Source organism: Aotus nancymaae, unplaced genomic scaffold (genome assembly GCF_030222135.1).
Source record: "Aotus nancymaae isolate 86718 unplaced genomic scaffold, 86718_ANA_hifiasm-v0.15.2.pri h1tg000003l, whole genome shotgun sequence".
NCBI classification, from domain to species: domain Eukaryota; kingdom Metazoa; phylum Chordata; class Mammalia; order Primates; family Aotidae; genus Aotus; species Aotus nancymaae.
Window position 1 is genome coordinate 8,929,225 of NW_026988414.1, and position 27,697 is coordinate 8,956,921.

General features: G+C 37.4%; 2 protein-coding genes across 5 annotated transcripts in view; both read right to left on the reverse strand.

Moving 5' to 3' along the window:
* RABGAP1 (RAB GTPase activating protein 1) overlaps positions 1-27,697 on the reverse strand; it is a 174,271-nt gene that overhangs the window by 44,306 nt on the left and 102,268 nt on the right. The gene's annotated exons all lie outside the window — the stretch shown is intronic.
* GPR21 (G protein-coupled receptor 21) lies at positions 21,350-27,691 on the reverse strand. The gene is made up of 2 exons (XM_012458177.2): positions 27,367-27,691; positions 21,350-26,936 (listed from the first exon to the last, which is right to left on the reverse strand). Exon 2 carries the CDS (start codon positions 26,550-26,552, stop codon positions 25,503-25,505), a length of 1,050 nt encoding a protein of 349 aa, XP_012313600.1. The 5' UTR covers positions 26,553-26,936; positions 27,367-27,691; the 3' UTR covers positions 21,350-25,502.

Consider the following 27,697-nt stretch of genomic DNA (forward strand, 5'->3'; position numbering starts at 1 on the left):
ACTTGGAATAAATTCATTTGACTTGCTGGAGGCCACGTCATGCAAAAATGATGCAGAAATCCTAATAATGATGAATGTATTAAGTTCCTATCAGAATGACATTAAATTTGAAAAGGTTCTGAAAATAAAACAGCAACATTATGGATGATCTCCTAAGAGAACACAGCAAAGAGCTTTTGGAAAACATCCAAAGCAAGTGCTTATAAAATTAAGCTTTACAAATATATACTTCTTTTCTTTCTTTTTTTTTTGAGACAGAGTTTTGCTCTTGTTGCCCAGGCTGGAGTGCAATGGCTTGATCTCGGCTCACCGCAACCTCCGCCTCCTGGGTTCAAGCGATTCTCCTGCCTCAGCCTCCCAAGTAGCTGGGATTACAGGCATGCACCACCACGTCTGCCTAATTTTTGTATTTTTAGTAGAGACAGGGCTTCTCCATGTTGGTCAGGCTGGTCTCAAACTCGCGACCTCAGGTAATCAGCCCACCTCGGCCTCCCAAAGTGCTGGGATTACAGGCATGAGCCACTGTGTCCAGCCATATTCTTTTTATTTCTAAGGAGTTAAACATAAATGTAACTGATGTAGAGAGGCTGCCAATGCAACACGTATTAGATAACACCATTCAGGACCAAACTGATCAAGTCAACCAAATACATCCTCTCAAGGATGCTGTAGTTAGTAAAATGGCTTAACAGACAAGCTTTTACAAATGTACTTAAGGTAACAGTGCATAGATGGAAACTTTAAAAGAACAGGGAATGAATGGCAAAAGTGTCAGTTGTTATGTTCTGAAAATTACTGCTGTTATAGCAGAGGTTTTTTTTTTTTTTTTTTTTGATCAACTAGTTTTGTGTTTTGGCTAATTCATTTATCCCAAGAAAAAGACCTGTAATCTCCAGAAGAAAATGAAAATGCAATAGGATTGTGCAGTATTGACATCTTAAAAACTTTTCCTGTAAAGGGTCAGGTAAAAATTTTTGGCTTTGCAAGTCATTCAGTGCTGCAGTTATTCAACTCTCCCCTTGCAGAGCAGCCATAGACAATATGTAAATAAACGAGCACTGCTGTGTCCTAACACAACTTTATTTATAAAGCAAGAGAAGGCCAGGCACAGTAGCTCATGCCTGTAATCCTAGCACTTTGGGAGGCCGAAACAAGTGGATCACTTGAGGCCAGGAGATTGAGATCAGCCTGGGCAACTTGGCAAAATCTCATCTCTACAAAAATTCAAAAATTAGCCAGCATGGTGGCATACACTTGTCTTAGCTATTTGGGAGGCTGAGGCAGGAGAATCCCTTGAGTCCAGGAGGTGGAGGTTGCAGTGAGCCAAGACCTTGCCACTGCTCCAGTCTGGGCGATAAGAGAGACAGCCTGTCTCAAAGAACAACAACAACAACCACAACAACAACAACAAATGAACAAACAAAAATGAGAGGTAAACTGAACTTGGCCCTGAGGTGGTAGTTTGTTAACCCTTGTTATAAGTATACTACAACACAGTAATTTGTAGTGGTCAACATGACCAGAGAGAAGATTTTTGTTATGATTTTAAATATACTAACATGTTATTGATTATATAATCAATAATCATGTATATAATCATGTATATATATTTTATACATGCTTTGCTCTCAGATACTCTGTCACAACCTGCTATAATTTGAAATGTGTATCTCTTTGAACATTTTGTACTTTTTTTTAACATAATAACGAATGTTAAAAATGTTTGCTGCATTTTGCAAAAATCTGTATATTCCTGTATATGCAGTGTAGTAAAGGTTTAAATAAAACCCTGTAAATGTAGTGGTATATAGTACCTGGCATTTCAAGCAGCAAAATAAACAGTATATACAGCTCATAGATTATAAACACATACATTGACAGACATGAGACTGGCTAAAATAAAAATGCCAAATGTTGATGAGGATATGAAATTACTGGAACTCTCAATGGTTGCTAATGGGTGTGTAAATAATGTAACCACTTTGGTAAAGTACATGGCAGTTTCCCACAAAGTTAAATATATATCTAACTACCATGACCCAGCAATTCTATTCCTAATAGCCTAATTTGTAATAGCCTAACTAGAAACCTCAAATGTCCATCAACAAAAAAAAAATGATAAATTATGGTATATCCATCTAATGGAATACTACCCAGCAATAAAAATGAACCTCTAATACATGAAACAACACAAACACATCTCAAAAACATTATGTTGAGCAAAGCCCACAGTAACAGAAATCAAGATATTTACCTGGGGGTGGGTGGAAAATCAACCAAAAAGAGGTATTAGGGAACTTTCTGAGATGACAGAAATGTATACATTTTCTTTGATTGGTGTTTACACAAACAAAATTGTCAAAACTCATCAAAATGAACACTTAAGGTGTATGTTTATTGTATGTAAATTATACTACACTCACAAAAACTGTAATCTCACATTCCCCACCTCCCCTTACCGATGGTTCTCAAGACTCCCTATTCTTGTGAATGGCAGCCGGTTTTACCACCTTGTTTCTGATACTAGCTGCCATGAATGATCACTGATCTGGAGATCTTCTCTCAGCAGCATCTGGATTATGTCTTTTCCTGTCCACTTCTACTGCACCCAAAGGCAGACCTATGCTTCACCTTACCAAGACTAATGTAAGGGCCTAAATGATTGTCTTAGTCGCTTCAGGCTACTCTAACAAAGTGTTACAAACTGGGTGGCTTATAAACAACAAGAATTTTTTTTAACAGTTCTGGAGGCTGGAAATTCCAAGATCAAGATGCTTACAAACTCAGTGTTTGGCGAAGGCTCACTTTATGGCTTATAGGTGGCATCTGCTTGTTGTGTTCTCATATGGGGCAGGGCAGTTCTCTAGGGTCTCTTCTTTACAAGGGCACAAATCCCATGCATAAGGACTTAGCCCTCATGACTTAATCACCTCCCAAAGGCCCCATCTCCTAACAGCATCACATTAGTGATTAGATTTTAACATGAATTTTGGGGGGACATAAACATTTAGACCATAATATTGATCTTCTTTTATCTCTTTACTTCTACCAGCACAACCGTGTCCGATTAATTTTCCTGAAAAGCATCAGCCAATCAAATCCTTTTGCTGGTCATAAACTTTTATGGGTCACTATTACTATGAATACAGGAGGAGGAGGCCCATGCCTCCTTCTCCATACTGACTGTTTCACAAGTAGAGTGAACACTAATCTGATTTCAGAGTACCAGCTGAACCATATAGTAAGTAGGGTCATGGCTGAAAAAGGCACCCAGAACATTTTGCTGTCTCTGAAATGCATGCTGCAATATCCTGAGGATCTGGGGCTTGCTGGGAGAAGACTGGAGCATTAGGAAGAAGAAGGCCTGGCTGGGTGCAGTGGCTCATACCTGTAATCCCAGCACTTTGAGAGGCCGAGGCGGGCAGATCATGAGGTCAGGAGTTCAAGACCAGCCTGACCAACATGGTGAAACCGTGTCTCTACTAAAAATACAAAAATTAGCTGGGTGTGGTGGTGCACATCTGTAATCTCATGTACTCGGGAGGCTGAGGCAGGAGAATCACTTGAACCCAGGAGGCAGAGGTTGCAGTGAACCAAGATCACACTACTGCACTGCAGCCTGGGGAACAGAGCAAGACTCTATCTCAAAAATAAAAAATAAAAAGGAAGAGAAAGGTCTTTAAGCCCAGATTATATATTCCAGTTCAATGTGCTGCTGGTGGCTCCCAGTTAACAAATTAAACCTTGTTTTCCACTTGTCACACTTCTTCGTATTTATATTTCTTTGAAAACTTAAAGGGGTGACTGGCATGGCAGAATTTGGGCACTGTTGGAAGTAATTCTATTTAAAACTATACTCTAAAATATCAGCATTTCTTAAATTTATTCACTAAATAAATACTGAGAATTAACACATCATTCTAAAATCCAAATCTCTTCCCCAAACATAACCTGAAATTAATGATCTACTTTATGGCATTTTAAAAGGAAAAAAAAATCCAGCTTTTGGCTTTCTTAGTATAGTAAAACCTTTTTGTTTTCTTATTTTAATAAAATCGTTTTGCTTTTTTGTAATAATAATCCTAAAAGAAAAAAGAAGAATTTTACCATTCAGATCTAACTATGGCTAATATTTGGTTGGCATATGTCAAACTTTTTAGGTTTTAACTATTTATTTTTATAAAATGAATTTAGATTTTAGAAAATTTGTTTTTGCTAACTACAAAATATTTTATTTTTTCATATTATTTGGCCATTATCCTATCTCAGTATTTTAAATGAACAGTAACCTGTCACATGCTTATGCCATAATTTACTCTGCCAAAATCTCCAGCTTTGGGATATACAGCTATTCTACCCCTTTCGTTATAAACAAGGCTGTAAAGTAGAGCAGTGATTCTTAAGGGAGAAAAGACAGTTTCCATAGTCACTCCACTTCCCTGAAGATTCAGCATAATCCTTGTTTTTGGATTTTGAGTGACCCTGCTAATTTGTCCTCCAGAAAAGCTGTACCAATTTACAAATCACATTGGTGCCTCTCTTAGACCAATTACTCTGTTTTGGAATAGTTATTTGCATATTTGTCCTATGCTCCTTCTAGTCTATATGTAACTAAGAATTGAATCTAAAGTTGTAAAAAATTGTACATAAAGTTTATTGACTCCATCCTTTTCTAACTACAACACATGATTTGCTGATGTCAACATTTAAAAAGGTATTACCAGCCAGGGGCGGTGGCTCACGCCTGTAATCCCAGCTCTTTTGAGAGGGTAAGGTGAGTGGATTGCCTGAGCTCAGGAATTTCAGACCAGCCTGGCCAGCACAGTGAAACTCCATCTCTAATAAAAACACAAAAAAATTAGCCAGGCATGGCAGCATGTGCCTGTAGTTGAGCTACTCAGGAGGCTGAGGCAGGAGAATTGCTTGAACCCAGGAGGCGGAGGTTGCAGTGAGCCTCAGCTGCACTCATGCCACTGCACTCCAGCCTGGGCAACAGAGTGAGATTCTGTCTCCGAAAAAAAAAAAAAGGTATTACCATATATACATTTGCTTGCTCTGTTAGTCGAGAGGGCCTAGAAGCAGTAACATCCAGTAGCAAGGAACCAACCCTCCTTGGAGAAATGGCTGATTCTAGGATGAGGGCAGGAAACATACAAGATAGCCTGGAACATCTTGTATTGGCAAAAAATAAGAAAGTGTTTCCCTTTACCCCTACCACAAAGAAAACAAACCTACATTGATGGGGGTACGTCAAAGGGACACAGGAGCCAACTCAAAGAGTTCCCAATGGTAAAGCTGGAGCAATTTGAGCAACAAAATAAACTGGGTTATGTAAGTATAAAAGAAATGGCTGAATGGCTGGACGCGGTAGCTCATGCCTGTAATCCCAATACTCTGGGAGGTCGAGGTTGGTGGATCACCTGAGGTCAGGAGTTCGAGACCAGCCTGGCTAACATGGCAAAACCCATCTCTACTAAAAATACAAAAATTAGCTGGGCATGGTGGTAGGCACCTGTAATCCCAGCTACTTAGGAAGCTGAGGCAGAAGAACTGCTTGAACCCAGGAGGCAGAAGTTGCAGTGAGCCAAGATTGTGCCATTGCATTCCAGCCCTGGGGGACAAGAGCGAAACTCCATCTCAAGGAAAAAAAAAAAGAAAGAAAAAAGTATCTGGCTGGGCATGGTGGTTCACACCTGTAATCTCAGCACTTTAGGAGTCCAACGTGGGAGGACTGCTTGAACCAAGGAGTTCAAGACCAGCCTGGGCAAATGGTGAAATCTTGTCTCTACAAATAAATAAATAAAACCAAAAAAACAAACAACACAAATTAACCAGGCATGGCAGCACATGTAGTCCCAGCTATTCAGGAGGCTGAGGTGGGAGGATCACTTGAGCCTGGGAGGTAAAAGCTGCAGTGTGCTGCGATCATGCCATTGCATTCCAGCCTCTGTGACAGAACAAGACCCTGTCTCCAGTCAATCAACCAATAAAAGAAATATCCAGGACTCTATACTTATATAAATAAATAATTGGATAAATAAATGAAGGAGAAGAGACAAATGTCCTGTGCAGAAGAATCCCCAATAATTTATGTAGATACCTTCAAGGAAGGGGAGAAAACCTCCCCACTCCTTAAGTGTGCGCTGTGCATAGTGACCTCCTTCAGAAGAGTACAGTACAGTACGACATGGTGGGAAAAATAAATCTTTTTTTTTTCACAGTACACAGTTTTAATTGCATTATCAACAGTAAAATAATAAGAATATTAATTGCATCATTGTTTGTGATTATAAAATGTGTGAAATAACCTAAACGGCCATATATGGAAGAGTGGTTGGATAAACTGTGATACATTTGTACAAGGGAATACAAAGCATCTGCAAAAAAGAATGAAGAAGAGCTCTATGACTGATGTGGAATGCTTTCCAGGATGTATTGATAGGTAGTGCAAAGCGCATCTGTAGTAAGCTAAGAAAATAAATCTTATGGTGGAGAAAACTGACAAAGATGGCCTTAGCCAGATGATCGAGGTCAACAACAGTGATGTCATGCTGATAGCATGTACCCTTGATGTCATGAAAATGGCGCTTTACCTCTCTATTCTTCCTCCTCAAAATTCATGACTTCATGAAAAAATCAGACAAATTTAACTTGAAAGACATTCTACAAAATACTTCAGCAGTATTTCTTAAAACTGTCAACGTCATCAAAAACAAGGCAAGCCTAATAAACTATCACAGTCAACAGGAATCTAAGGAAATATGAGGACTAAATGAAATGCACTATCCTGGATGGAATCCTGGAACAGAAAAAGGATATTAGATAAAAACTAAAGAAATGTAAATAAAGTTTGGTCCAGCTAATTTTTTGTAACTTTTTTTTTGTAACAAGGGGATTTCCCCATGTTGACCAGGCTGGTCTCAAACTGCTGGTCTTGAACTCCTTCTCTCAAGTGATTGGCCCATCTCAGCCTCCCAAAGTACTGGGATTACAGGTGTGAGCCACTGTATCTGACCTGTATCAATATTGAGTTATCGATTATAATAAATATACCATACTAATATAAGGCGTTAATAGTAGAGTTAATAACAGAGTATATGGGAATTCCTTGTAATATTTTTTACAATATTTCTGTAAATCTAAAACTGTTCTTATAAATAAAGTTTAATAAAAGAAAAAAGAAAAAAGAAGAAGTATTACTTCCTTATTCTACCATACGTAAATTCAGACTTAGAGAAGTTAAACCACCCAATCTCACACACAACTTGTTAACATACTCAATAAAATGCTTGACTAAATTTGTGGAAAAAAATTAATGAAATGAACATTGTGGACATAAGCTCTACAGTAATCAAAGGCAGGTTCTGTTCATGGGTTTACTTGTAGGTGGTTTCTTTCTTGTCCCCAATTATGATGCTATTTTGAGTGTATACAATAAAGCAATGGTGAAGCTCTATTACTTTCTTAAATTTGAAGGCTCTCCTAAAATAGTTTGTGCAGATAAAAAAAATCTAAGAAAATAACATTTATGCTGTTTTCTTCTCCCTAACTTGGTTTTAAAAGTCTAGCGTGAGTTAAAACCACAGTGGAACCACATTCTGTAATCTTTCTGGATGACTATTTTTATACCTTACTGTGAGAAGAGGCCCACTGGGTATTTTCTCAGGATTAACAAGGTACTGGGAACTGTTGGAAACCCTCTGAATACACATCCCTTTGTAAACTCAAGTTGAAAAATAGAAAGCTAAGAATGGCAGGAAGAAAAAGAGAGTACCCAAACAAAGAAAATGCAGTGGAAGGCTGCCATGAGAAATAACCAGCATAGAAAAAATTATTATTTCCAAAGTAGCTTGTTGCCCAAAGAAAAAGTTAGTTCTTAAGACTAATCCAGAATGTTACAAATGCTTTATTAAATGCCATCATATAATATTTAAGAAAACAGAAAACAAAAACAATGCCAAAACCTACTCCAATACATTATGCCACCTCCTATCTTTAAAATATACTTCACAGGAATAAAGTAACAATTTTGGGTTACATTTTCTTTTTAAAAAGTCAGCTACCACTTATCAGAAATAATTTTATAGATTTAGTTTTTAAAATCCCCTAAACAAATGGGATAAAAATTCAAAAGAAAGAAAATGAAATTGCAAGTATGCTATGCTTGATATAAAATAAATGAGGACCAAAAATCTCCCTGAGGTAAAATAATTCTCTCTTAATTACATAGCACTCATGTCATTTCATTTCATATGTCTGGAAGCAGAACTGGCTAAGTGAACAAAATAAAGAATGAGAATAAGACTGTTAAGCCTGTGAAAACAGATGTCTTATATTTGGGATGTTTGGTTAAAACCAAGATGGTCCTACAAAAGTCTGCAAAATCTGGAAATTTTATTTCAGATGGCCATGTCACATCTCAAGCACTTCTAATTTGATAGAGCCAAGAAAAGTGACAAAGAAAACAGTAATATTATTTTGTCTCTTAATAGCTTTGTCTTTTAAAATTAAATACTGAAACCATCTAAAGGGATGCCTCACAAGAATTATGACAAATAAAAAGAAGGTGTGTATAGTATTCTTAGCCTGAGATTTAATAAACAGACTTATCGGTTTCCATACTGTATGCAAAGTTTTTTGTTTTGCTTTGTTTTGTTTTGTTTTTATGAGACAGAGTCGTACTTTGCTGCCCAGGCTGGAGTGCAGTGGTGTGAACTTGGCTCACTGTAACCTCCGACTCCTGGGTTCAAGCGATTCTCCTGCCTCAGCCTCCCGAGCAGCTGGGATTACAGGCACGCACCATCATGACCAGCTAATTTTTTGTAACTTTTTTTTTGTAGAGATAGGGTTTCCCCATGTTGACCAGGCTGGTCTCGAACTGGGGGTCTTAAACTCCTTGTCCCAAGTGATTGGTCCACCTCAGCCTCCCAAAGTACTGGGATTACAGGTGTGAGCCACCGCACCTGACCTATATGCAAAATTTTGTGTGAAGAGTGTTCAGGGTTTTAAACATATTCACCAGAAAGTTAAGCTTTATGAAGAGAGAGATTTCTGTTTTGTTCATGTATATCTGTAAGCCCAGAGAAGAGTATCTGACACACAGTAGACACCCCATAAAAACTTAATTAATTAAATTCATTCTCAAAGAGATAAATGACACATAGTAAGGTTCAGAGCCACTTATCTAAAAGATCTAAAAGAAATTTTCTATTCCTAGATGTACTTTCACAGACCTAAAAATAATTATTTAAGTAACAAAATGTAGGTCTATCTTAAAAACCTTTTGAGGTGGGTTTATTTAACTCCCCCATTTGACAAATGAGGAAAAAAGTTAAATCACTTGGCTAGAAAGTGGGAAGCTAGGTCTGGAACCCAACTGGCCTGGCTTCCTAGCTCACCTTCGTAACCCAAATGAACATACTGTAAAAGTGAAAATATTCTCTTATCAGTATTGAATCACATTTATAACGTCTAATATATTTTAAAATACATTTTCCCATCTAGACTCATAACTAAAACTGGTACGACACAGACTTCGAAAATAAGCTTTTCTTTTTACTCATTTGAACACGCTTCCCTGTATGAAGGCCGATCAGTGTTTATGAAAAACAGAAATAACTAAGGCCCTAATAATATGTAGCCAGAGAAATATAAGACACTCTTAAATATAAAACCAAGGTGAATAAAATCACAACATGTGGCTCCTCTGTAAGTTATTCAAAGAAAAGGCAGTCTCTAAATGCTAGGGGTCACGTATATTAATAATTTCATATCTTAAAAAATAAAGTAGTATTCTTTTAAATGTTCTGAGTTTTATTCTTTAAGGCTGACCACTAGATAGATATATTTTTAGATCACAGTATCTTGACCTTTCACAAAACTACCTTCACTAAATTGTGGTATTTGCATGTTCTAAGACCCTGTCAAAAAAAGAAAGAAAGAAAAAAAAAAAGCAACCAAAAAAACCCCTGCTATTGAAATGTTGTATTTCACGGTGGTGAGGACATGTCCTACCACTTTACTCAGGGTCCCCATCAAAAAACAGTTTCTCCTAAAAAATTATGCATATTTTTCCCCATGGAAATGATCCAGTGTTCATTTCTGCTTTGGCCTCCGGAAAGCTCAGAATCAAATTTGCAGCTCAATCTTACATAACAAAAAGGATCTCATAGCCTGTATATCAGTAATATGAGTTACAGTGTATTTGTATAAAACAAATTAAAGCCCCTCAAAGTCAATTACATAGTCAAATCAGTAAGAATTCAAGAAATAAGTATCTGATTGGTGGGCTCACTTAACACTGACAATACAAAAACATCTTCATCTTAAATTTAGCTCTGAAGAATGTAATTATATAATACACACACATTTTTACTTGTCCCTACGAAACCAGCAACATTGCTCTTTAAGTCAGTATTTTCAACTAAGAACCATGGGACCTCTCTGTCCTGTGGTGCTGTTCTTCCACACCAATGCAACAGCAGGAATTTTAGTGAAAATTGGATGTGTGTAGATATTGCTTTGTATATTTACCCTTGTGATTTGCTCTCGAAGAAGGCAAAAACCATACTTGCAGTAAAACTACCGTTGATTAACAGTTAATAACAATTCAAAACCTGGATCAAAAATAAACAGGAAACTGATCTCTATACATTTAAACATATATTGTTTAGGTATTCAGTAACTAATGCTTTAAAATTTCTACTCCAAATCTCCAACACATCACACAGAGCAGACTGGAATTAGATACCTATGAACATGAAGGTAACTAAAGGCATTTCCAAATCTGGCCACAATAGTGTGGAGACTAGAGTTGGACTTTTGACAAACAATGGAGACAATGGACTTTAGTGCTCTACTTAGATCACAATGCAATCAACAGAACACAAGCTCTAGGGCCAGGGTGTTCTGTCTCTGGATACTGCCTTTCCTACTTACTAATTTGTGTGACCTTGGGCAAGTCATTTAATATGAACCTTACCACCCCTATCTAAAAAATCTACGCAATGGTCCCTGCCTCAGTTTATGAGAAGCAAATGAGACACTGTATGGAAAGCAGGTGGCTTAAGGCCCAGTGTATCAGTGCTAGCTCCTTACCAGACTTGAGATTTATGATGTTGGCATATTTCCAACCTTGGGAGAGAAGCCAAGGGACAAAATCTGTATTTGGCAAGTTTTCCTGTTTGGGACTTAGTGCCCTGTGGGGGATCTGCAATTAGACAGTATACAATTCAGAAATCTCTTGAATGTTATGAACATCACAATTTATCTTAATCAAATGAAATTATAAAAAAATTAGGTAGCAGAAAAACTGTACCTGAAACATAAATGATGCAATGAGTATTTTGCTTTTTAGCCTATGAACCATACTAACCAAAACACTGTAGACCTCAATATTAAAAACCTTTGCTGATTATTTTTTCTTCCAAAATCATTTCTCAGAGGCAAAAATCCATCTAGGTTTTTCTATTACCACTGTATAATTTAGAAAGGAGCTCTTTCATGTCAAGAAAAGTAAGTATAAACATTCCAAATGACTCTACTCCTTTATTCTCTTTTCCCCTCCAAACAACTTACTCCAAACATACAAAACAAAAAACCCACCATATGCTGTAATGATTGAACTATCATAGAACCTTTACTACATCAGACTCAATAAGCTGGCTCTAGAAATGTTGCCAAATAAGCTCCTCTAACTTTAATATATACTTTAGAATTATATCAGCTGACTGATTATTATGTTCAATCTATACCATACAATGTAACAGAAAAGTAGATGACTTCCTCAGAAAAGACGGCTCTTTATTTAATAAAATACTGTACTGCCATCACATTGTTTCAATCCAAATATGGCATTATAGTGCCATTCTAAAAATAAATCTAAGTCCCATGTGATATGCAGCCTTTTAGCTATGTTCATTTCCTTTTAGGGCTCAAGTTTCCCACAGGAAAATTATTCAATGTTTGGCAAAACAGTCTCAAATCATGTATAGATAAGGCACAAATGCTAACGGCACTGTCAACTTCTCTTCCTGGTTTGCTATTGTTGATTCTCCTTCACAGCAATCTATCATGGAGAGGATCAAGAAGCAGGAAATACTCAAGTACTGTTACCTGACAAAAATGAACACACAAAATGTCATTTTGATGAAAGACGTGGTGATGGTCAAAGGGGGGAGGTAATTTATGAGTGAACTAGGAAGACATGAAATTATTATATGCAAAGTCGTATTCCAAACAAATGTTTCTGATAACCGCGATGAACTTCCAAATACTTATTTCATTGTATTATTACCAAGTAAACTGCATATCAAATGCTCTGTTAGTACAGTTTAACATAGCTTAATATGGATTGTATTGTTTGACTTATTATTTGTTTAAAGATTTTGTAAAGCATTATATGCAATGGAGAAAATAATCTCAAAATCACCTACTAATAATATATAACACAGAGACACACGAGAGGACCAAGTCTCATATTCCTCAAGTTACATTTTTACATAATCAAATCAATGGATTATTTCTAAGAAAATGTTTATAAATGCTTCAAAATGCTTAACAAATAGTTTTACTTTAAAAAGTCAGCTTCTTCTGAAAGAAGTCTCAAGTCAGAGGTTTAAGTGTGCCTACTGAGTAGCAAAAATATGTAACAGTTGACCAGGCATGATGGCTCACGCCTGTAATCCTAGCACTTTGGGAGAGGCCAAGGTGGCCAGATCACCTGAGGTCAGGAGTTTTAGACCAGCCTGGCCAACATGGTAAAACCCCATCTCTACTAAAAATACAAAATTAGCTGGGTGTGGTGATGTATGCCTGTAATCCCAGCTTCTCAGGAGGCTGAGGCAGGAGAATGGCTTGAACCCCAGGAGGCAGAGGTTTGCAGTGAGCCAAGATCGTGCCACTGCACTCCAGCCTAGGCAACAAGAGCAAAACACCCTCTAAAAAAAAAAAAAACCAGCAGTTGCAAAATGGCTAGATATATTAAAATATAACTTTATAATTCTATGGGAGTTTCTTGCTCTTATAACAATTAACAAATATTAAATGAAAATCTGTGTTTGTATGATACTGGTCATGCAACAACTCCATCAATGAATTGCTATATTGCATTAAGAATTCTCTAAGAGGTCAGCCAAGCATGATGGCTCACACCTGTAATTCCAGCACTAATTAAAACGTTCTCTTGGTCACTGGTAACAACCTCAACTACTTTAAGTTACTAGACAGCTGGGCGTGGTGGCTGACGCCTGTAATCCCAGCACTTTGGGAGGCCGAGGCGGGCGGATCACGAGGTCAGGAGATTGAGACCATCCTGGCCAACATGGTGAAACCCTGTCTCTACTAAAAATACAAAAAAATTAGCTGGGAGTGGTGCACACCTGTAGTCCCAGCTACTAGGGAGGCTTAGGGAGGAGAATTGCTTGAACCCAGGAGGCAGAGACTGCAGTGAGCCAAGATCGCACCACTACACTATGGCCTGGGTGACAGTACAAGACTCCGTCTCAAAAAAAAAAAGTTACTAGACAACCTATGATCTTCCATTTTATTTAAGCAAAAATTTTACCCTTCAATCATACTAGCAGTACAATTATAAATACCAATGAAGGAATTCTAGAAATACCCACTTTTTTTTTTACCTTCTCAAACAAACATTTCTGAGGTTGTTACCAGTGAACAAAAGAACACTTTAATTAGTATTTGAAAAAAGAAATCTTAATTTGTTTGGCTGAAAGTACCAATGGAAAGACAATTCTTCAATTTTACTTAACACAAACCAAAATCTGAACAGTTGTTTCCTTTTTTTCCAAACCTGCTGGAATCTCCTATTTTCTAAGCACTTGACAAATGTTGAATACCCTTTCGACTTATTCTAGTGGCATGACAGTCTAAAGGAGGTTTAATACCTGGATTCTAGTCCCAGTTCTGCAAATAATTAACTCTGTCTCTCTTCTGGGTCTCTCTTTCCCCATCTGTGAAAGCAGGAGTCCAGATTATGACTGTTAAGGGATCCTCTAAGCTCTGTCACTTCAGGATTCTATTATTTATGTCATTCATTTTCTCAGAAGTCTTAAGTCTACCTCTAATTCCTAATTAGAATCAACTTCCTTATCCATATATTCCAGACCAGCTAGCACCAGTTTATCTTTCCAAACTTATTCCCCCTTATATCTCAACTTAAAACTTCTGCTTCATCCATACTACCTTATTTGCAAGACAGTTGTACCAACATGTACTGAGTCCTTACTGTATGCCAAGCACTGTGTTAAGAGCTTCACGTGCATTAGCTCGTTTAATCTTCACAATACTTACATGAGACGGTGTTGTTAGTTAATACAACTAAGACTAAGAACAATTAGGTACTTTGCTCCAGGTCTCACAGCTAGTAAGTGGCAGGGCTAGGACTCAAACCCAGGTCTGTCTAATATATACTTTAGAAATATATTAGCTGACTGATTATATTTTAAAAAGTATGTGCCTCTTAAGCACATACTTTTGGTCACTACACATTACACGATCTCTTTATTCCTTACGTATATAAATGGCCCCTCTTCATCAGGACTTTTAAGCTTAAAATATGAGCTGCCAAAACTGTATTTTCTGCCTAAGACCAACTCATTTTTAAAGTTTGATTAAAGTGACCCCTCTCTGCTGCTTCAGCGTCAAATTTCCTTTCCACCTCCTAAAGTATTTAAAGTTCTTACTGTAAGCCCCAATGACTTACTATTCCCTTGATGAAATACATCCAAGTATTATATGTGTATCTTAATGTTCAAGATTTGTACAGGACTAACCCTACTGGAAAACATATTATTAAAGCAGGACAAAATACATAAAACATCAGTTTGAAGAACTGGAGCTCACTATCAAGGCAGTACTTAGGGGATTTACCATTCCTGAGAGAAGGAAGCACACCAGGCCACTCCATATTCACCCAAGGCCTTTCCTCTGATGGTATGAGCCAATTTGCAGGCCCTGGAAGTCTTTGGGAGATTCTGACCTTTGTGTGGCAAAGAAAAAGCTGAAATATTTTACTGAGTTTCTACAATGCCCCCAAGTACAATTTTACGTACTTTAGATGTAATTGTACCTAATTTTCACAGTAATTCTAATAAAGGAGTATTTTCCCATTTTGCAGAGTAGAAAACCAAGGGCCAAAAACTCCAAAAATCCATGCTCTTTTCACTACTTTCCTCTCTATCTCAGAGGAAGAAAAGGATCCAAGAGTATGAGGTGATCACAGTGACAACTTTAAAAGCCTTACTATTAATGTAACATGCATCTGATCTTAAACCAACTGCTGTAATACTGGTGTCATCTTCATTCAAAGATGACAGTCCTTCTAACATTCAGACAGATTAAGATTACCTAATTAAATGCCAGAACTAGGATCTATATTTTAACTTTATTTCCAGTGTTCTATAGGCTACAATACACAACCTCAGTACTATAAAATGATGTTAACGATATACAATGTTAACAAAACTTAAGTACGAATGATTTAGAGTCCTACAAACACTTATCATGAAGAAGGGGAACTTATATAAATGAAAAAAGGCTTTAGTCTGATTCAGTTCCCCAGGGGCAGTGAAGACAAAGACCCACAAATGGCCTTCTTAAACTTTATTTATTTTGTGGTCTAGCTAAAAATAAATGGCTTTGGCAGTGGAGGGTTCCTCCGTTTTTCCGGAAGGAATTTCTGAAATAAATAATGCTACTTAAATGCTATAACTTTTGTTTTTCTCTCCCAAATATTGCCTTAACAATTCAACTCAGTATTTGCTGAAAGCTGATAGACACGGAATTTAAAAATTTACTTTGAAAATACGATTACTTTTATATTTTGCTCAAAGCTAATTCAGTCATTTTGTAACAAGCCACCAAATCTTTCATTAAGTGACTATGATCATAATAATTTAATGTAAGGATAGGCTTTTTACTTTGCAAAGGGTTTTCTCATATCATATATTGTTTGTTAAATTATAGATCACTTCATTAGGGTCTGTAGTCTATTGATCCTGTGGGTTCCTTTAATTCTGTCCAGCTGTACACTTTATGAAATCTCATTCAAGGAGGGGGGTGTGGGGTGAGGAGAGGAATCAGACTATAGAAATTCTACTCTACCCTGAGCCATCTCTCACACTGCCTTCTAAAGAAATGTATTTAACATGCACCTTCCTTGCCTTTGAACACTACAAAACATTTTGCATTCCTCTCATCATTTCATAATACCATGTCATGTATTATAGATACTCATGAGTACCAGCACACACACATACTAGTTATACACACATACACACACACACACACGAACACGCACACACGTGTTTTCCTATATTCCTTCCCATGATGTCAAAGAAGAATGCATTCCCGTACTTTCTGTCTTCTCTTGGTAAAATACAAAGTTACAAAATCTGAAAAGTTCCAAACAGACGCCTATAGAGGTGCAATGATACAGCAGACTGGAAACCAAAAAAGTCTTACAGCCCCAAAACTCCATTCCCACAACTGGAAAAAAGGGACAATATTGACTTTGCCTGTATTTCTAGGAGGATGAAACGAGACAATTAATAGGAAACTGCTTTGTAAAGAGCCACAGGTAAAACAGTACTATTATGCCCTCATTTACTATTTCAGAAATGTTCTAAACCTGTGCCTCCTTCCTGGTTTCCCTTTACTTCTGTTAAAATACATCTGTCTTTTCCTAAATGTGATCTATGCTTTTCACAGAAAATAATACATCTACATAAGTGAAAAGGTCCGATAGTACGAAGTTTACAATGAAATTCCCTTCACTTCTCATAGTCTATTCCTTAGAGGCAAGCATTTTCATATCTCCTTTTTTTAAAGCTGTTTTTTTTAATTCATATTTCTGAATAAAATGCTTAAGTTGCTATTTTCTGGGTTTTTCCACTTTAGCCATCAGTTTCAGACTTTTTAGTATGGAAGATGCTACTGTAGCTCTGTTACACCCACCTTCCTTCCCCCGACCCCTCAAATACTTCCCTTCCCATCACCCTGTCAACATAGTGTTGCTATCTTTTTCAGCTAAAAACCAAACTATACACTAGCACATAACTGAATTACAGTATGTCATGATCATATTTCCTTTCTTCAATTTTCTATTTCTTCTGAAGTTATTAATTGCCTATCTTTTCCTTTTCCTTGGTTTTATATGTATCTATCACCAATCCTTCCCCTAAAATTGTGACAAAACTAAGTTCTTCTCACCATGGTGAAAATGCCAGTTATATTTTCCTAAAGACACATCTCCTAGCACCTTCTTTCTTCCTGCTCCAATTTAGAATGGCTGCTCTCTAGGTCTCCTGCATAAATGCTTTCCTAGAGCTTTTCTTCCTGTGGGAATTCTTTTCACCATCCTCCTGTGTCAGAGACCCTGTTTCCTGGATTCTGTATCTCTTTCTTGATTTCTTCCCTCATTCTGGAGAAGCATATCCTTCAGTAACTTCCTGAGAATGTAAGGCAGGTGAATATTTTGTGATTTTGCAGATCTCAAAATGAGTTTAGTTTGCCCTCACACTTGAATGACTGTTTGGGCATAAAATTGTGGGTTGGAAACCACTTCTCACCAAAATTTTGAAGCGATTACCCATTACCTTCTTGCTTCAACATGGCAGAAAGTCCACTGCTACTCAAATCCCTATACTTTGTATGTTTAGACTCTACCATCCATGCCCATCCCATTCAATAACCTTTTAGGGATTTTTATCCCCATTGTTCTGAAATTTTATAACAATTTGCCATCATTTGAATCTTTTTATTACACTGAAATGGGCCTTTTCATTATGAAAACACATACCCTTCAGCACTGAAAACTTTTCTTGTGATATTTAATAATTTCTTCCTTTCTTTTCCTCTATTCTGTTTCTGAAAATCCTGTTAGTCAGCTATTGGGTTTCCCTGATTAAGCCTCCAATTGTTTTGCTTTTTCATCTATTTTCTATCTCTCTGTCTTTTTGTTTCACCATCTGGCCTACTTCATTCTCTAACCTGCTTACTAAATAAATAAACAACTTATTATACTTTAAATTGCAATAGTTCTTTCTTGTTCTCTTCCTTTTTTTTTTTTTTTTTTTTTTGAGGAGGAGTCTCACTCTGTTGCTAGGCTGGAGTGCAGTGGTACCATTCTGGCTCACTGCAACCTCCACCTCCCAGGTTCAAGAGATTCCCCTGCCTCAGCCTCCCGAGTAGCTGAAACTACAGGCGCACACCACCACACTCAGCTAATTTTTGTATTTTTAGTAGAGATTAAAATACAAAAATTTTATATTTTTGTTTATATTTTTATCACCATGTTGGCCAGGATGGTCTCGATCTCTTGACCTTGTGATCTACCGGCCTCGGCCTCTGAAAGTGCTGGGATTACAGGCGTGGCCACTGTGCCTGGCCCTCTTCCTATTCATTTTTATGGCACTCTGTTCTCCTCTCCTTTAATGGATGTAAAATCTTCTCTGAAAATGTTAGTTACAGTTGAGTTTTTTTAGATGTCTTCTTCAGCAATGTATACTGTTTGTTTCTTCTGATTTTTGTCATTTGCTTGTTTTTGGCTCTGTACTTTATGTCAAAACGTTTTCTCAAAACTGCATTGAACTCTGGCTATCTGTTAATATTAAAAGAGAAGCAATAAAAAACTGTGAGCTCTGTGTGCATGGGTGGCATCTGTTGATTGATGGTTATCACCTTAAAGTGACTGGGCACGGAATGTGGCTGTTTTGTTTGTGAGCCCTCAAATGTCAGTCACCAAAATATACTCCTCTTATATCCTGTTTAGAACATTCTGAGAGTGTAGTGGGGCAAAGGGGCTGATTATTTAACATACAGACTTTCTTATAGCAGTCATGTTTGCAACAAAGCACACCTTAGTCCCATTCTCAGCTATGCCTAGCATCCAGAGTGGTTCAGCTTTTCCAAAGGTGTGAATCTCCCATATTCTGCTTCGATGGTAAAAATGAGTTGCCTGCTTGGGATAGGGATTCAGGTGGGATGGGGAAGAGGAGTGAGGGGTGATGATGTCTAAATGTTCCTCATATAAACTTTCTATCAATTCTTCTGTTTTTCAGCTTCTATCAATTCTTGTTTTTCAGTCTCTATGTTTATAGGGACATCTTAGGAATCTAATTCCCAAGTAGTTACTGTAGTCAATGGATATATCAGCCTGTTTCTTTTTGCTCCTCTTCCTGATTTGACTTTAGGAAGCAGCTCTGTTGATTCTGCTCAGTCAGTTACAACTTGTCCACTAGATGTCTATATTCCAAAATTTTGCTGGCATCACTGTCTGCCACCGTCTCTATTCTTTGTGTCCACATGTATTATACCTTTGCTATTCTTTATAGTGGAGTTAACAGAAATATGTATATTTAACCTGTTATATTTAGCAGGAGGTCTGTCATATGTTTCTCAAGCCAAGGCTTATATAATGGCACAGAACACAAGCTTTAGAGTCAAAGAATTGGATCTGAATCATAAAATACTATATATGTAACCTTAGAAGCTTCTTAACCTTTCTAAGTCTGTGTTTCTTCACAGGCTTACAACCTGATAGGTTGCTGTGAAAATTAAATGTAGAAGGTAAGGAAAAAATTAATGTAAGAATGTAGGCTTTGGAGTCAGGAAGTTCTGGGTTTGAATTCCAGATCTTCCACTTACAAGCTGTGTGACTCTGTCAACTCAAAATCTGTTTAATAATAGACACTAGCTCCTACAGTATTGGAAGTATTAACATCAAGTTTATAAAATTCTCCTGAAACATAGTAAGCCACAATTAACATTTATATTATTGCTCATACTTCTTATCCTTAGAATTACACACATGTACACATGTGCCCACCCATGGCATGGCTGAGTCAAGTCAAATTCCAACTCCTCTGTAAAAGCAATGTGATGTACTAGAAAAGGGCAATGGATTAGGAAACATGAAGTCTGGGTATTACCATAAATAGATAACCCAGTGGCCACTGGGCAGGTTTCTCGTCTGCAAAATAACAGAGCCAGACCAAATGATTTCTAAGGTCCTTTCCAACTCATCTGCCTCTCCCTGCCTCCTTTGCTAGACATGATCTAACTTGAATATCACAACCCTAATTATCAGATACTATTAATTTTTATAGGAAGTTGCATGCATTTTGCTTTTCTAACTAAGTACTACATGAAAACTAAGATGAGCTGCTCCCCCAGACTAATGTAAAGAATAAAGGTGCATTTTGAATAATAATAAGTCATAAACCTAGTATGTTTTATGATAAAAGATAAGGCTGGGGATATAAAACCACCCTAAAGAGAAAGAATGAGTGGCAGGCTTGCAGACTACAAAGACTCGCACAGAATTTAACTAAAAGACAAGTAACAGAAGAAGTTAATTGAACTAAGGAAATACCGTAACATGTCAATGAGAAGGCAGGTTAATTAATAATGGAAGCAGGGATGATTTCATCTTTTACTATGATCCCAATAATGTTCACATTACAGAACCATGTTCTGAGATTCCATTCTCACAAAGTAACCTTCTGAATATGGTTTGGCTTTCCATAAATATCTACTAATAGAGAAGACTGCGCTCAATCACCAGCATCTATTTCTTAAACTAATAAAGTGACATTATGATTTTATACACCAGCATCATATAATTGCACCCCCCAGAAAAACAGTGCTATGGGAATAGCCCACCAGGAAGCCTTGGTAAATTCTTGCAAATAAAGTAGAGAACATTGAGCTTCCTGGAAGACTGATAATCACAGAATTTTTCCACATGGAACACCTAAAGACTATATAGTTCTACAAGAAAGAAATGATCCTCCTATGATCCCTGCCTGAGGCTAGTTACATTATCTGGCATACAGCAGAACTTGCTAGATAAATGCTTCTTGATTGTTTCTTAAACTTTCCCTAAAACCCACTGCTCTTACATAACACAATTTTCCACACCCCATGGCAGTATCAAAGAAATACTTCTGGATACATGAGCAATAGTGTGGTAAGAAAAGAAAGGAGGAAGGAAAGACAGACCTAGAAAACTGGGAAAGGCTGAAAGGGAGACAAAGCAAAACCACACAGAAAGTTTCTTTCACCAAGGCTTTCTATACTTCCTCTGCTCTTGTGACCAATTTTACAGAGCCTTATCTGGATCCAGAGCCAAGAAGGTGTGATCCAAATACCTAATCCATGCTGTGAAAAACTGGCAATTTGAAAGCACTGCCTGAAGCTCTCTGGGCCAAAGCTAGAGTTTCCAGGAGTAAAGTTACCTAAGCATACAGAGGACTCACATTACCACACTAATCTCTTGATACCAAAAAGGTATTATTTAAGATTTAAAATCTGAAATAACCTAGGGCAAATGGAAGATTGGTTATGGGGCTCTGGACTACCTTCTGAACATCACTGTCCTATAATTCCTTACAGAAAGAAAAAGGCTGGTGACTAGATGCAATAATTACAGAGTCATTTATTCATTCTATAAAACTTCTGCTCTGAGCCAGATCCCATATCAGATTGTGGGGATAAAAATATTATCCAGACAGATAAAAGACACTGTCCTTTGCCTTCAGACAGTTTGAAGACAAGTAAATCAAAGTGGTTTTATGCTTAATTTAAAGCTACTATCATTTTAGGAGGGTTGAGTATTTATTTTGCTTCTCTTCTCAGGCCTGGGATTGCTAAGTAGCAAAGAGCAGTGATGCAGCATTGGGCTTCAAAGATCTAAGTGTGAGGGAACACATCATGATGTATGGCTTCCTTACATGTAGAAGAATGGTGAATACAAATAATAGTAATCATTTTTATTTGCAAAGCACTTTACGATTTACAAAGTACTTTCACATCCATTATTTAACTCAATCCTTGAACTAACGGTATGAGGTACGAAGGATCAATATTTCCTTTCACAAGAAATTAAGTGCTTAGAGAAGTGACTTGTCCTCATTTACAAAACTACTTAGAAACAGAAACCTACATTTTATTTATTTATTTATTTATTTTTTGAGACGGAGTTTCGCTCTTGTTACCCAGGCTGGAGTGTAATGGCGCGATCTCGGCTCACCGCAACCTCCGCCTCCGGGGTTAAGGCAACTCTCCTGCCTCAGCATCCTGAGTAGCTGGGATTATAGGCACGCGCCACCATGCCCAGCTAATTTTTTTGTATTTTTAGTAGAGATGGAGTTTCACCATATTGACCAGGATGGTCTCGATCTCTTGACCTCATGATCCACCCGCCTCAGCCTCCCAAAGTGCTGGGATTACAGGCGTGAGCCACCGTGCCCAGCAGAAACCTACATTTTAAAATTCTCAGTTCCAACTTCATTTTTACTATATGATGCCCTTTTGTCATGCAAATTTTGAGGAAAGGCCAAATGACTTGTTTACAGCCATGAGAAATGTCTACAATATTTCCAAGGTCTGCAACATAATAATAATATCTAAATTTAATATAAATACTTATATTTAGTTTTTTTCTACCTGAAATGAAAAAATTACACAAAAATCAACACACAAAATGATTTATGAGGACTTTAAAAAAATCTCAATGCCACAAATTTACCATTCTTAATCTTCCCAAACTTTGCTCATATAACAACAAATTCTGGCTTGCTGATAATTTATTTCATGAACCACTTATGAAACAAAAATACAGTCAATGAAATTAAGATAATTCCTATACTAAGTCACCGTGCAGATTTTTCAAACAAACCTGAAAAGCTGAAGAAAAACCCTCCCAGAAACCACTCCACCATCTGGGAGTCTATAACCCTGTTGCTTCATTTTCGAGTTCAAGGAGGTGGACAATGCATTTATGGTACAAAAATTCAAGTTTTCCCAATCCTTAAAATACTGAGACTATTATTCAAGTAAAAAGGAAAAGCCATCATAAAAGACTTGAAAAGAATTTATCCAGCAATAAAGCTTAAAGAAAACCTTTTCCAAAATGAAATTTTGGGTAAGAGTCAACAGGCCGATGAAAAAAATGTAAATATCCATTCTAGTGTTAAGATCATGCTCTCACTAAAATAGAGCACACTAGTTTATTTGTAATTGCTTTTCTACTCTAAGAAGGGGGCAAAAAACAAACCACTTTCACTGAAACTAGTTTACAAATATAACATTTGCCTAGTTTAAAATTTACTACGAAATAATATCAACATAATCACCAAAAGCATATGCTTCCTCTGATACCAGTTACATATCATATAAAGTTAAATGACCTATCCTATCAACGCCAAGGTAATTGAGTGTAAAAATATACTTTTTTTTGAAGTCTGACTGGTATTTAAACTAAATGTCATCAAATGTTGCATTAAATATTCCAGGATGAAAAGATCAGTTAAACATGAACTTTCCAAACATATCACATAGAAAACACCCCCAGCCACTCAAGAGGACATTACTGCGTCCAGGAGCATCTCCTCTTCCCCAACACATATACACACAACAAAATCAGATCAAACCTAATGATTTAACAAATTTTTCTACAAAAATTAAGTGTTTTAAATTGCCATATTTTCTAAACTAAAAATTCATAAGCAAACTGCAAATGTGAACAGGTTACATTCTCTAACATATATAAAAAAAGGTAAATTTTGGTTTTTTTTAGATCTGTACCACTTAAAGGGGAGATGTATACAATACAAAGATTTTTCAGAATCCAACAGCAAAGTTTTCCCACACGAAATGATAATTTAACCAAGCCGTTTCTAACATAACTTGCAATTTCAGTATGAGTTCTAAATTTTGAAACAGCTTAGAATAAAATTTGCTAACACTAAACATAAAGAGCAAGCAAGCTTTTGGGAAAAACCCAGAATCTGAAGTTCGGATGTTTATATAATGCTTAGTCACTTAAAAAAGTTTTAATAGAACACAACTGAGGTTAAAGTCAAGTTGATGTCTAAAGCCTAAAATCATAAGAACACTGGCATCATGATGGAAAACCAAAGCTTATCTGCCTGTTTTATAAATACCCATGTCCTTTCTTGGATTCAGAAATCCACTTTAACCCATGTTCCCTGGGTTTCTTCCATCTTCCATCTCACTGATCACCATTGTTGCATTCAGATTACAACATCTAACCAAAGGGAGAGCTCAAGTAAGTCCCCTGAAGATTTTCAAAACATTAAAACCAGCACAAAAGTAGAGGAAATACTCTCATGCCTGGAGCTGCCGGAATTCCTTCTCTCCTTTTAGAAAAATAAACCTCTTGCTCTAAAGATAATCGCTTTTAAGAACGAACATCACTAATACATACAAACACACTTAACTCTCAATAATAATTTTACAGAAGAATAAAATCCAGTAGGTTTTGCTAGTACTTTGGAAGGGGAAAAAAAGGCTATTAAGAACTGTATGCCAAAGGATTTTTTTTTTCCAGAAGGAGAATGGCAATAAGAGACTTAGAGTTTCCCCTTCCCCTCTTCATATGTGGATTCCTTAATACTAACTGAAAGAATACTTTTCAAAAATAATTAGTCGATTCCATTTAACCACAAAGAAAATGTCTCAACTCCCTTCTATTTAAAAAAACAAACAAACAAACAGTACACTACAGTATATCTTCTGACCAAGTTGCTTATGACAGATATCCTTCTCCCTGATGTTCTAATATTTCGGAAGTCTTTAGATAGAACCGAGAATATTAATGACACATTTTTGTATATAGTCACCAGTATAAAATCAACAGCCAATAGCCTATCAATTGTTTTTTAGCGTATTTAAACACATTTTGCTATAAAAGAGAAATCTAACAAGATATTCTAAATATAGACATAACACAAAGGCATGGGCAAAAATACTACAAACATGATCACTTCTACGCACACTTATTTTTAGATCTCTGTGAAGCATGGCACAAAAAATTGCTCAGTTTTTCATAAACTGTGTAAGTTGATTGCACTTTTGCTTCATGGTTCACTGTAAAATTCTAAAATTAATGTTTATGTGTTCACATTATTCACCCTACTGAGAATTCTCTCAAGAGAATAAAACATAGAACATTCGGCTTTCTAAATGACAGTGTTGAAACTTGCAGTGTAGTTATACTTTAGCATACATAAAAAGTAATTTCTAAAACCTCTTAATTTATATTTTACTATTCCCTGTTAGAAGAAATCAATTGCACATGAAGCCCAAATAGCTGGAAAGAACCCAGGAAGTGACAAGAAAATGATGACTTTTTAAAATGCTGACGCTTTTCACACTCAGGTTCAGTCATGCCAGCTGGAGAGAGGTGTTAGATATGGCTTTATTCATTTTAAATCTGAGAACTGTAGTCATTTCCAAAACATTTCAAAAATTGGAACCAAGAGCAATTTGTCTTCATGATCTTGAGTCTTCAAAAGCACTTTTGAAAACCATTTCTACAAACTTAGAAGGTATCCATACAAATCATTTGTATGCTATTGCTTAGAGTCAAAGTATTCTGTCCCAGATTTCCTAATGAATTAGAAATACTTAGGGATAAAACACATACATACACAGGGGAACCCCATATCTGAGCCACTTCAGACATGACATCCATTAAGAGGGCCTTTGCTTCTAACCGTGTAAGGGTCGTTGGCTGTGGTCTGACTTGCACAAGAAGTACACATGGCCCCTGAGAGGCGCTTTAGTCCTCTTTGGAATACACTGTTGGAGAGACTATAAATGATACAGTTGCAGAAACTGTTACTAATAGCAAGCCAGGTGGTCAAGAAGGATGCGAAGCGATTGCTGTGGCCAGTGGAGCTTTCCAACAAGAAGTAGATGATATATGGCAACCAGAGGATGTAAAATACACTAGTGATTCGGAATAGGACCATGGCATAGCGCTTATCAGGATAGGCCTGCACTTCCCCAGTCTCCCCATTCTGGCTGCTGAAGCGGGCTTGCCTTTTGCTGATTTCCTCTGTGTGCTGTTGGCAGATGCGGAAGATGTTGAAATAGGTGAAGCAGACAATAAGGGCTGCTGGGGCATATAACATCATCACGATGAACAGGGTGAAGTAGGAGTCAGTGTGCCAGGACTCTGCACACCACTGAAACACATCTCCATGATATCCAGGTTTGCCCCAGTGGAAAAAGGAAGGCAGGAAGACCAGGGTCGAGTATAGCCAAATCAGGAATATACACAGGCGTAGTCTCCAGGGTGTAACCAGGGTATTATAGGTTAAAGGTTTAGTAATGGCAATGTATCTATCAATGCTGATACAAGCCAGAGAAGTCATGGAGACGCTCTTCAGAACTGATACTACGAAACCAAATATCTGGCAAGTCAAGGACTCCTCTACTGGAAGGGGGTGATGGAGGAGTGATAAAGAAGGGACCAGGCAGCTCACCCCAACAAAAAGGTCAGCATATGCCATAGTCTGGATAAAATAACTTGTGGTGTGATGGTTCAACAAAGGTGCACAGTGAAATACAAAAATCACAATGATGTTGCCAGAAATAATCAATACAGTTAGAAAGACAATAACCAATACTTCCAAAAGGCAAAAATTGACAGTTTCCAAATAGCCAAATGCCAAGAGGCAAAAAGGGTGGCTGCTCTGATTACCATCCAAGGTGGAGTTCATCTTGAGCTCAGGAGTGATCTGTCACTTCATGCTGCCGCTTGGCTGCTTCTAACAGTTCAAAGGAGCAGCTGCTGTCATTGCGGTCAGCTTTGCATGTATGTAATAATGCCAGAGGAGCCTTAGTCCCCAAGCTCCTGATGCTGCTGCTGTGGTGCATTGCCTGCAGTGCAATTCCCCTTTAAATCCTTCTTGGAATAAGGAGAGCCAGCAGCAGTTCCAAACGCGGCCATAATGCCAAGTTCACCATACACATAGCACCAGGGGAGTAAGGCAAACTCTGGGGACAACGTCTTCAGGCCAAGTGAGGGTAGGGGGAAAGGGCAGAAGAGAAGAGAAGAAGATTAGGAGCTTCAGCAGGAGTTGTAATGAGTCTCCTCTGAACAGCTGATAGAAGAAAAGGAGAGAGCATTTTACATTTCACATCCAATGCCCTAATCAAAGAACCTGGCTAGCTCAGGCTGGCATCATACCTCCCACTCCACCCCTACTGGCACCACTATTCATGGCTACCCACAATAGCACCCCATATAACTGATCCGTACGGTATAGAGCAGCAGCAGCAACATCAAGCTTTCAAGATCAGCATAAAACAAAATGAATCACGGTCAGATTGATTTACCCCCATTTCCTTTCATTTGAGACTTGGGGGAGAAAAGGAATTTGCTTATAACATTTATGAAAATCTTTCACTACAATTACCACTAATAAAATTAGCCATGATAATTTATTTTCTTCACTGATTCCAATATAATATTTTGCCTCTTTGAAAACATTTCAACAGAATTTACTGTTTAGTTCAATTTCAGAATGTTACCTGTAATTCTGCATGCTGCAATCCAAACAAAAGCCACAATACATCCTTAACAGAAAGCCTTGCAGAGCAGGAATGTGCTTCAACCCTGCGTACTGCAGAACTGAGACACAGAGGGAGGGGATAAAGGAGTAGGAGGGGAAACGGGGAGAAGAGGGGGCTTGGAAAAAGGAAGAAAGGGGGAGGGGAAAGAAAACGCCTGTACACGCACACACTCTGGCATCTTTAGCAACTAACTGGAATTCATCGTCAAAGAGGTGCCCCCTGATTTCCAGACTGCACCGTGTGGGAATAGCTTGGTACGCCTGCAGTATATCATTTGAAAGCTGTTTCC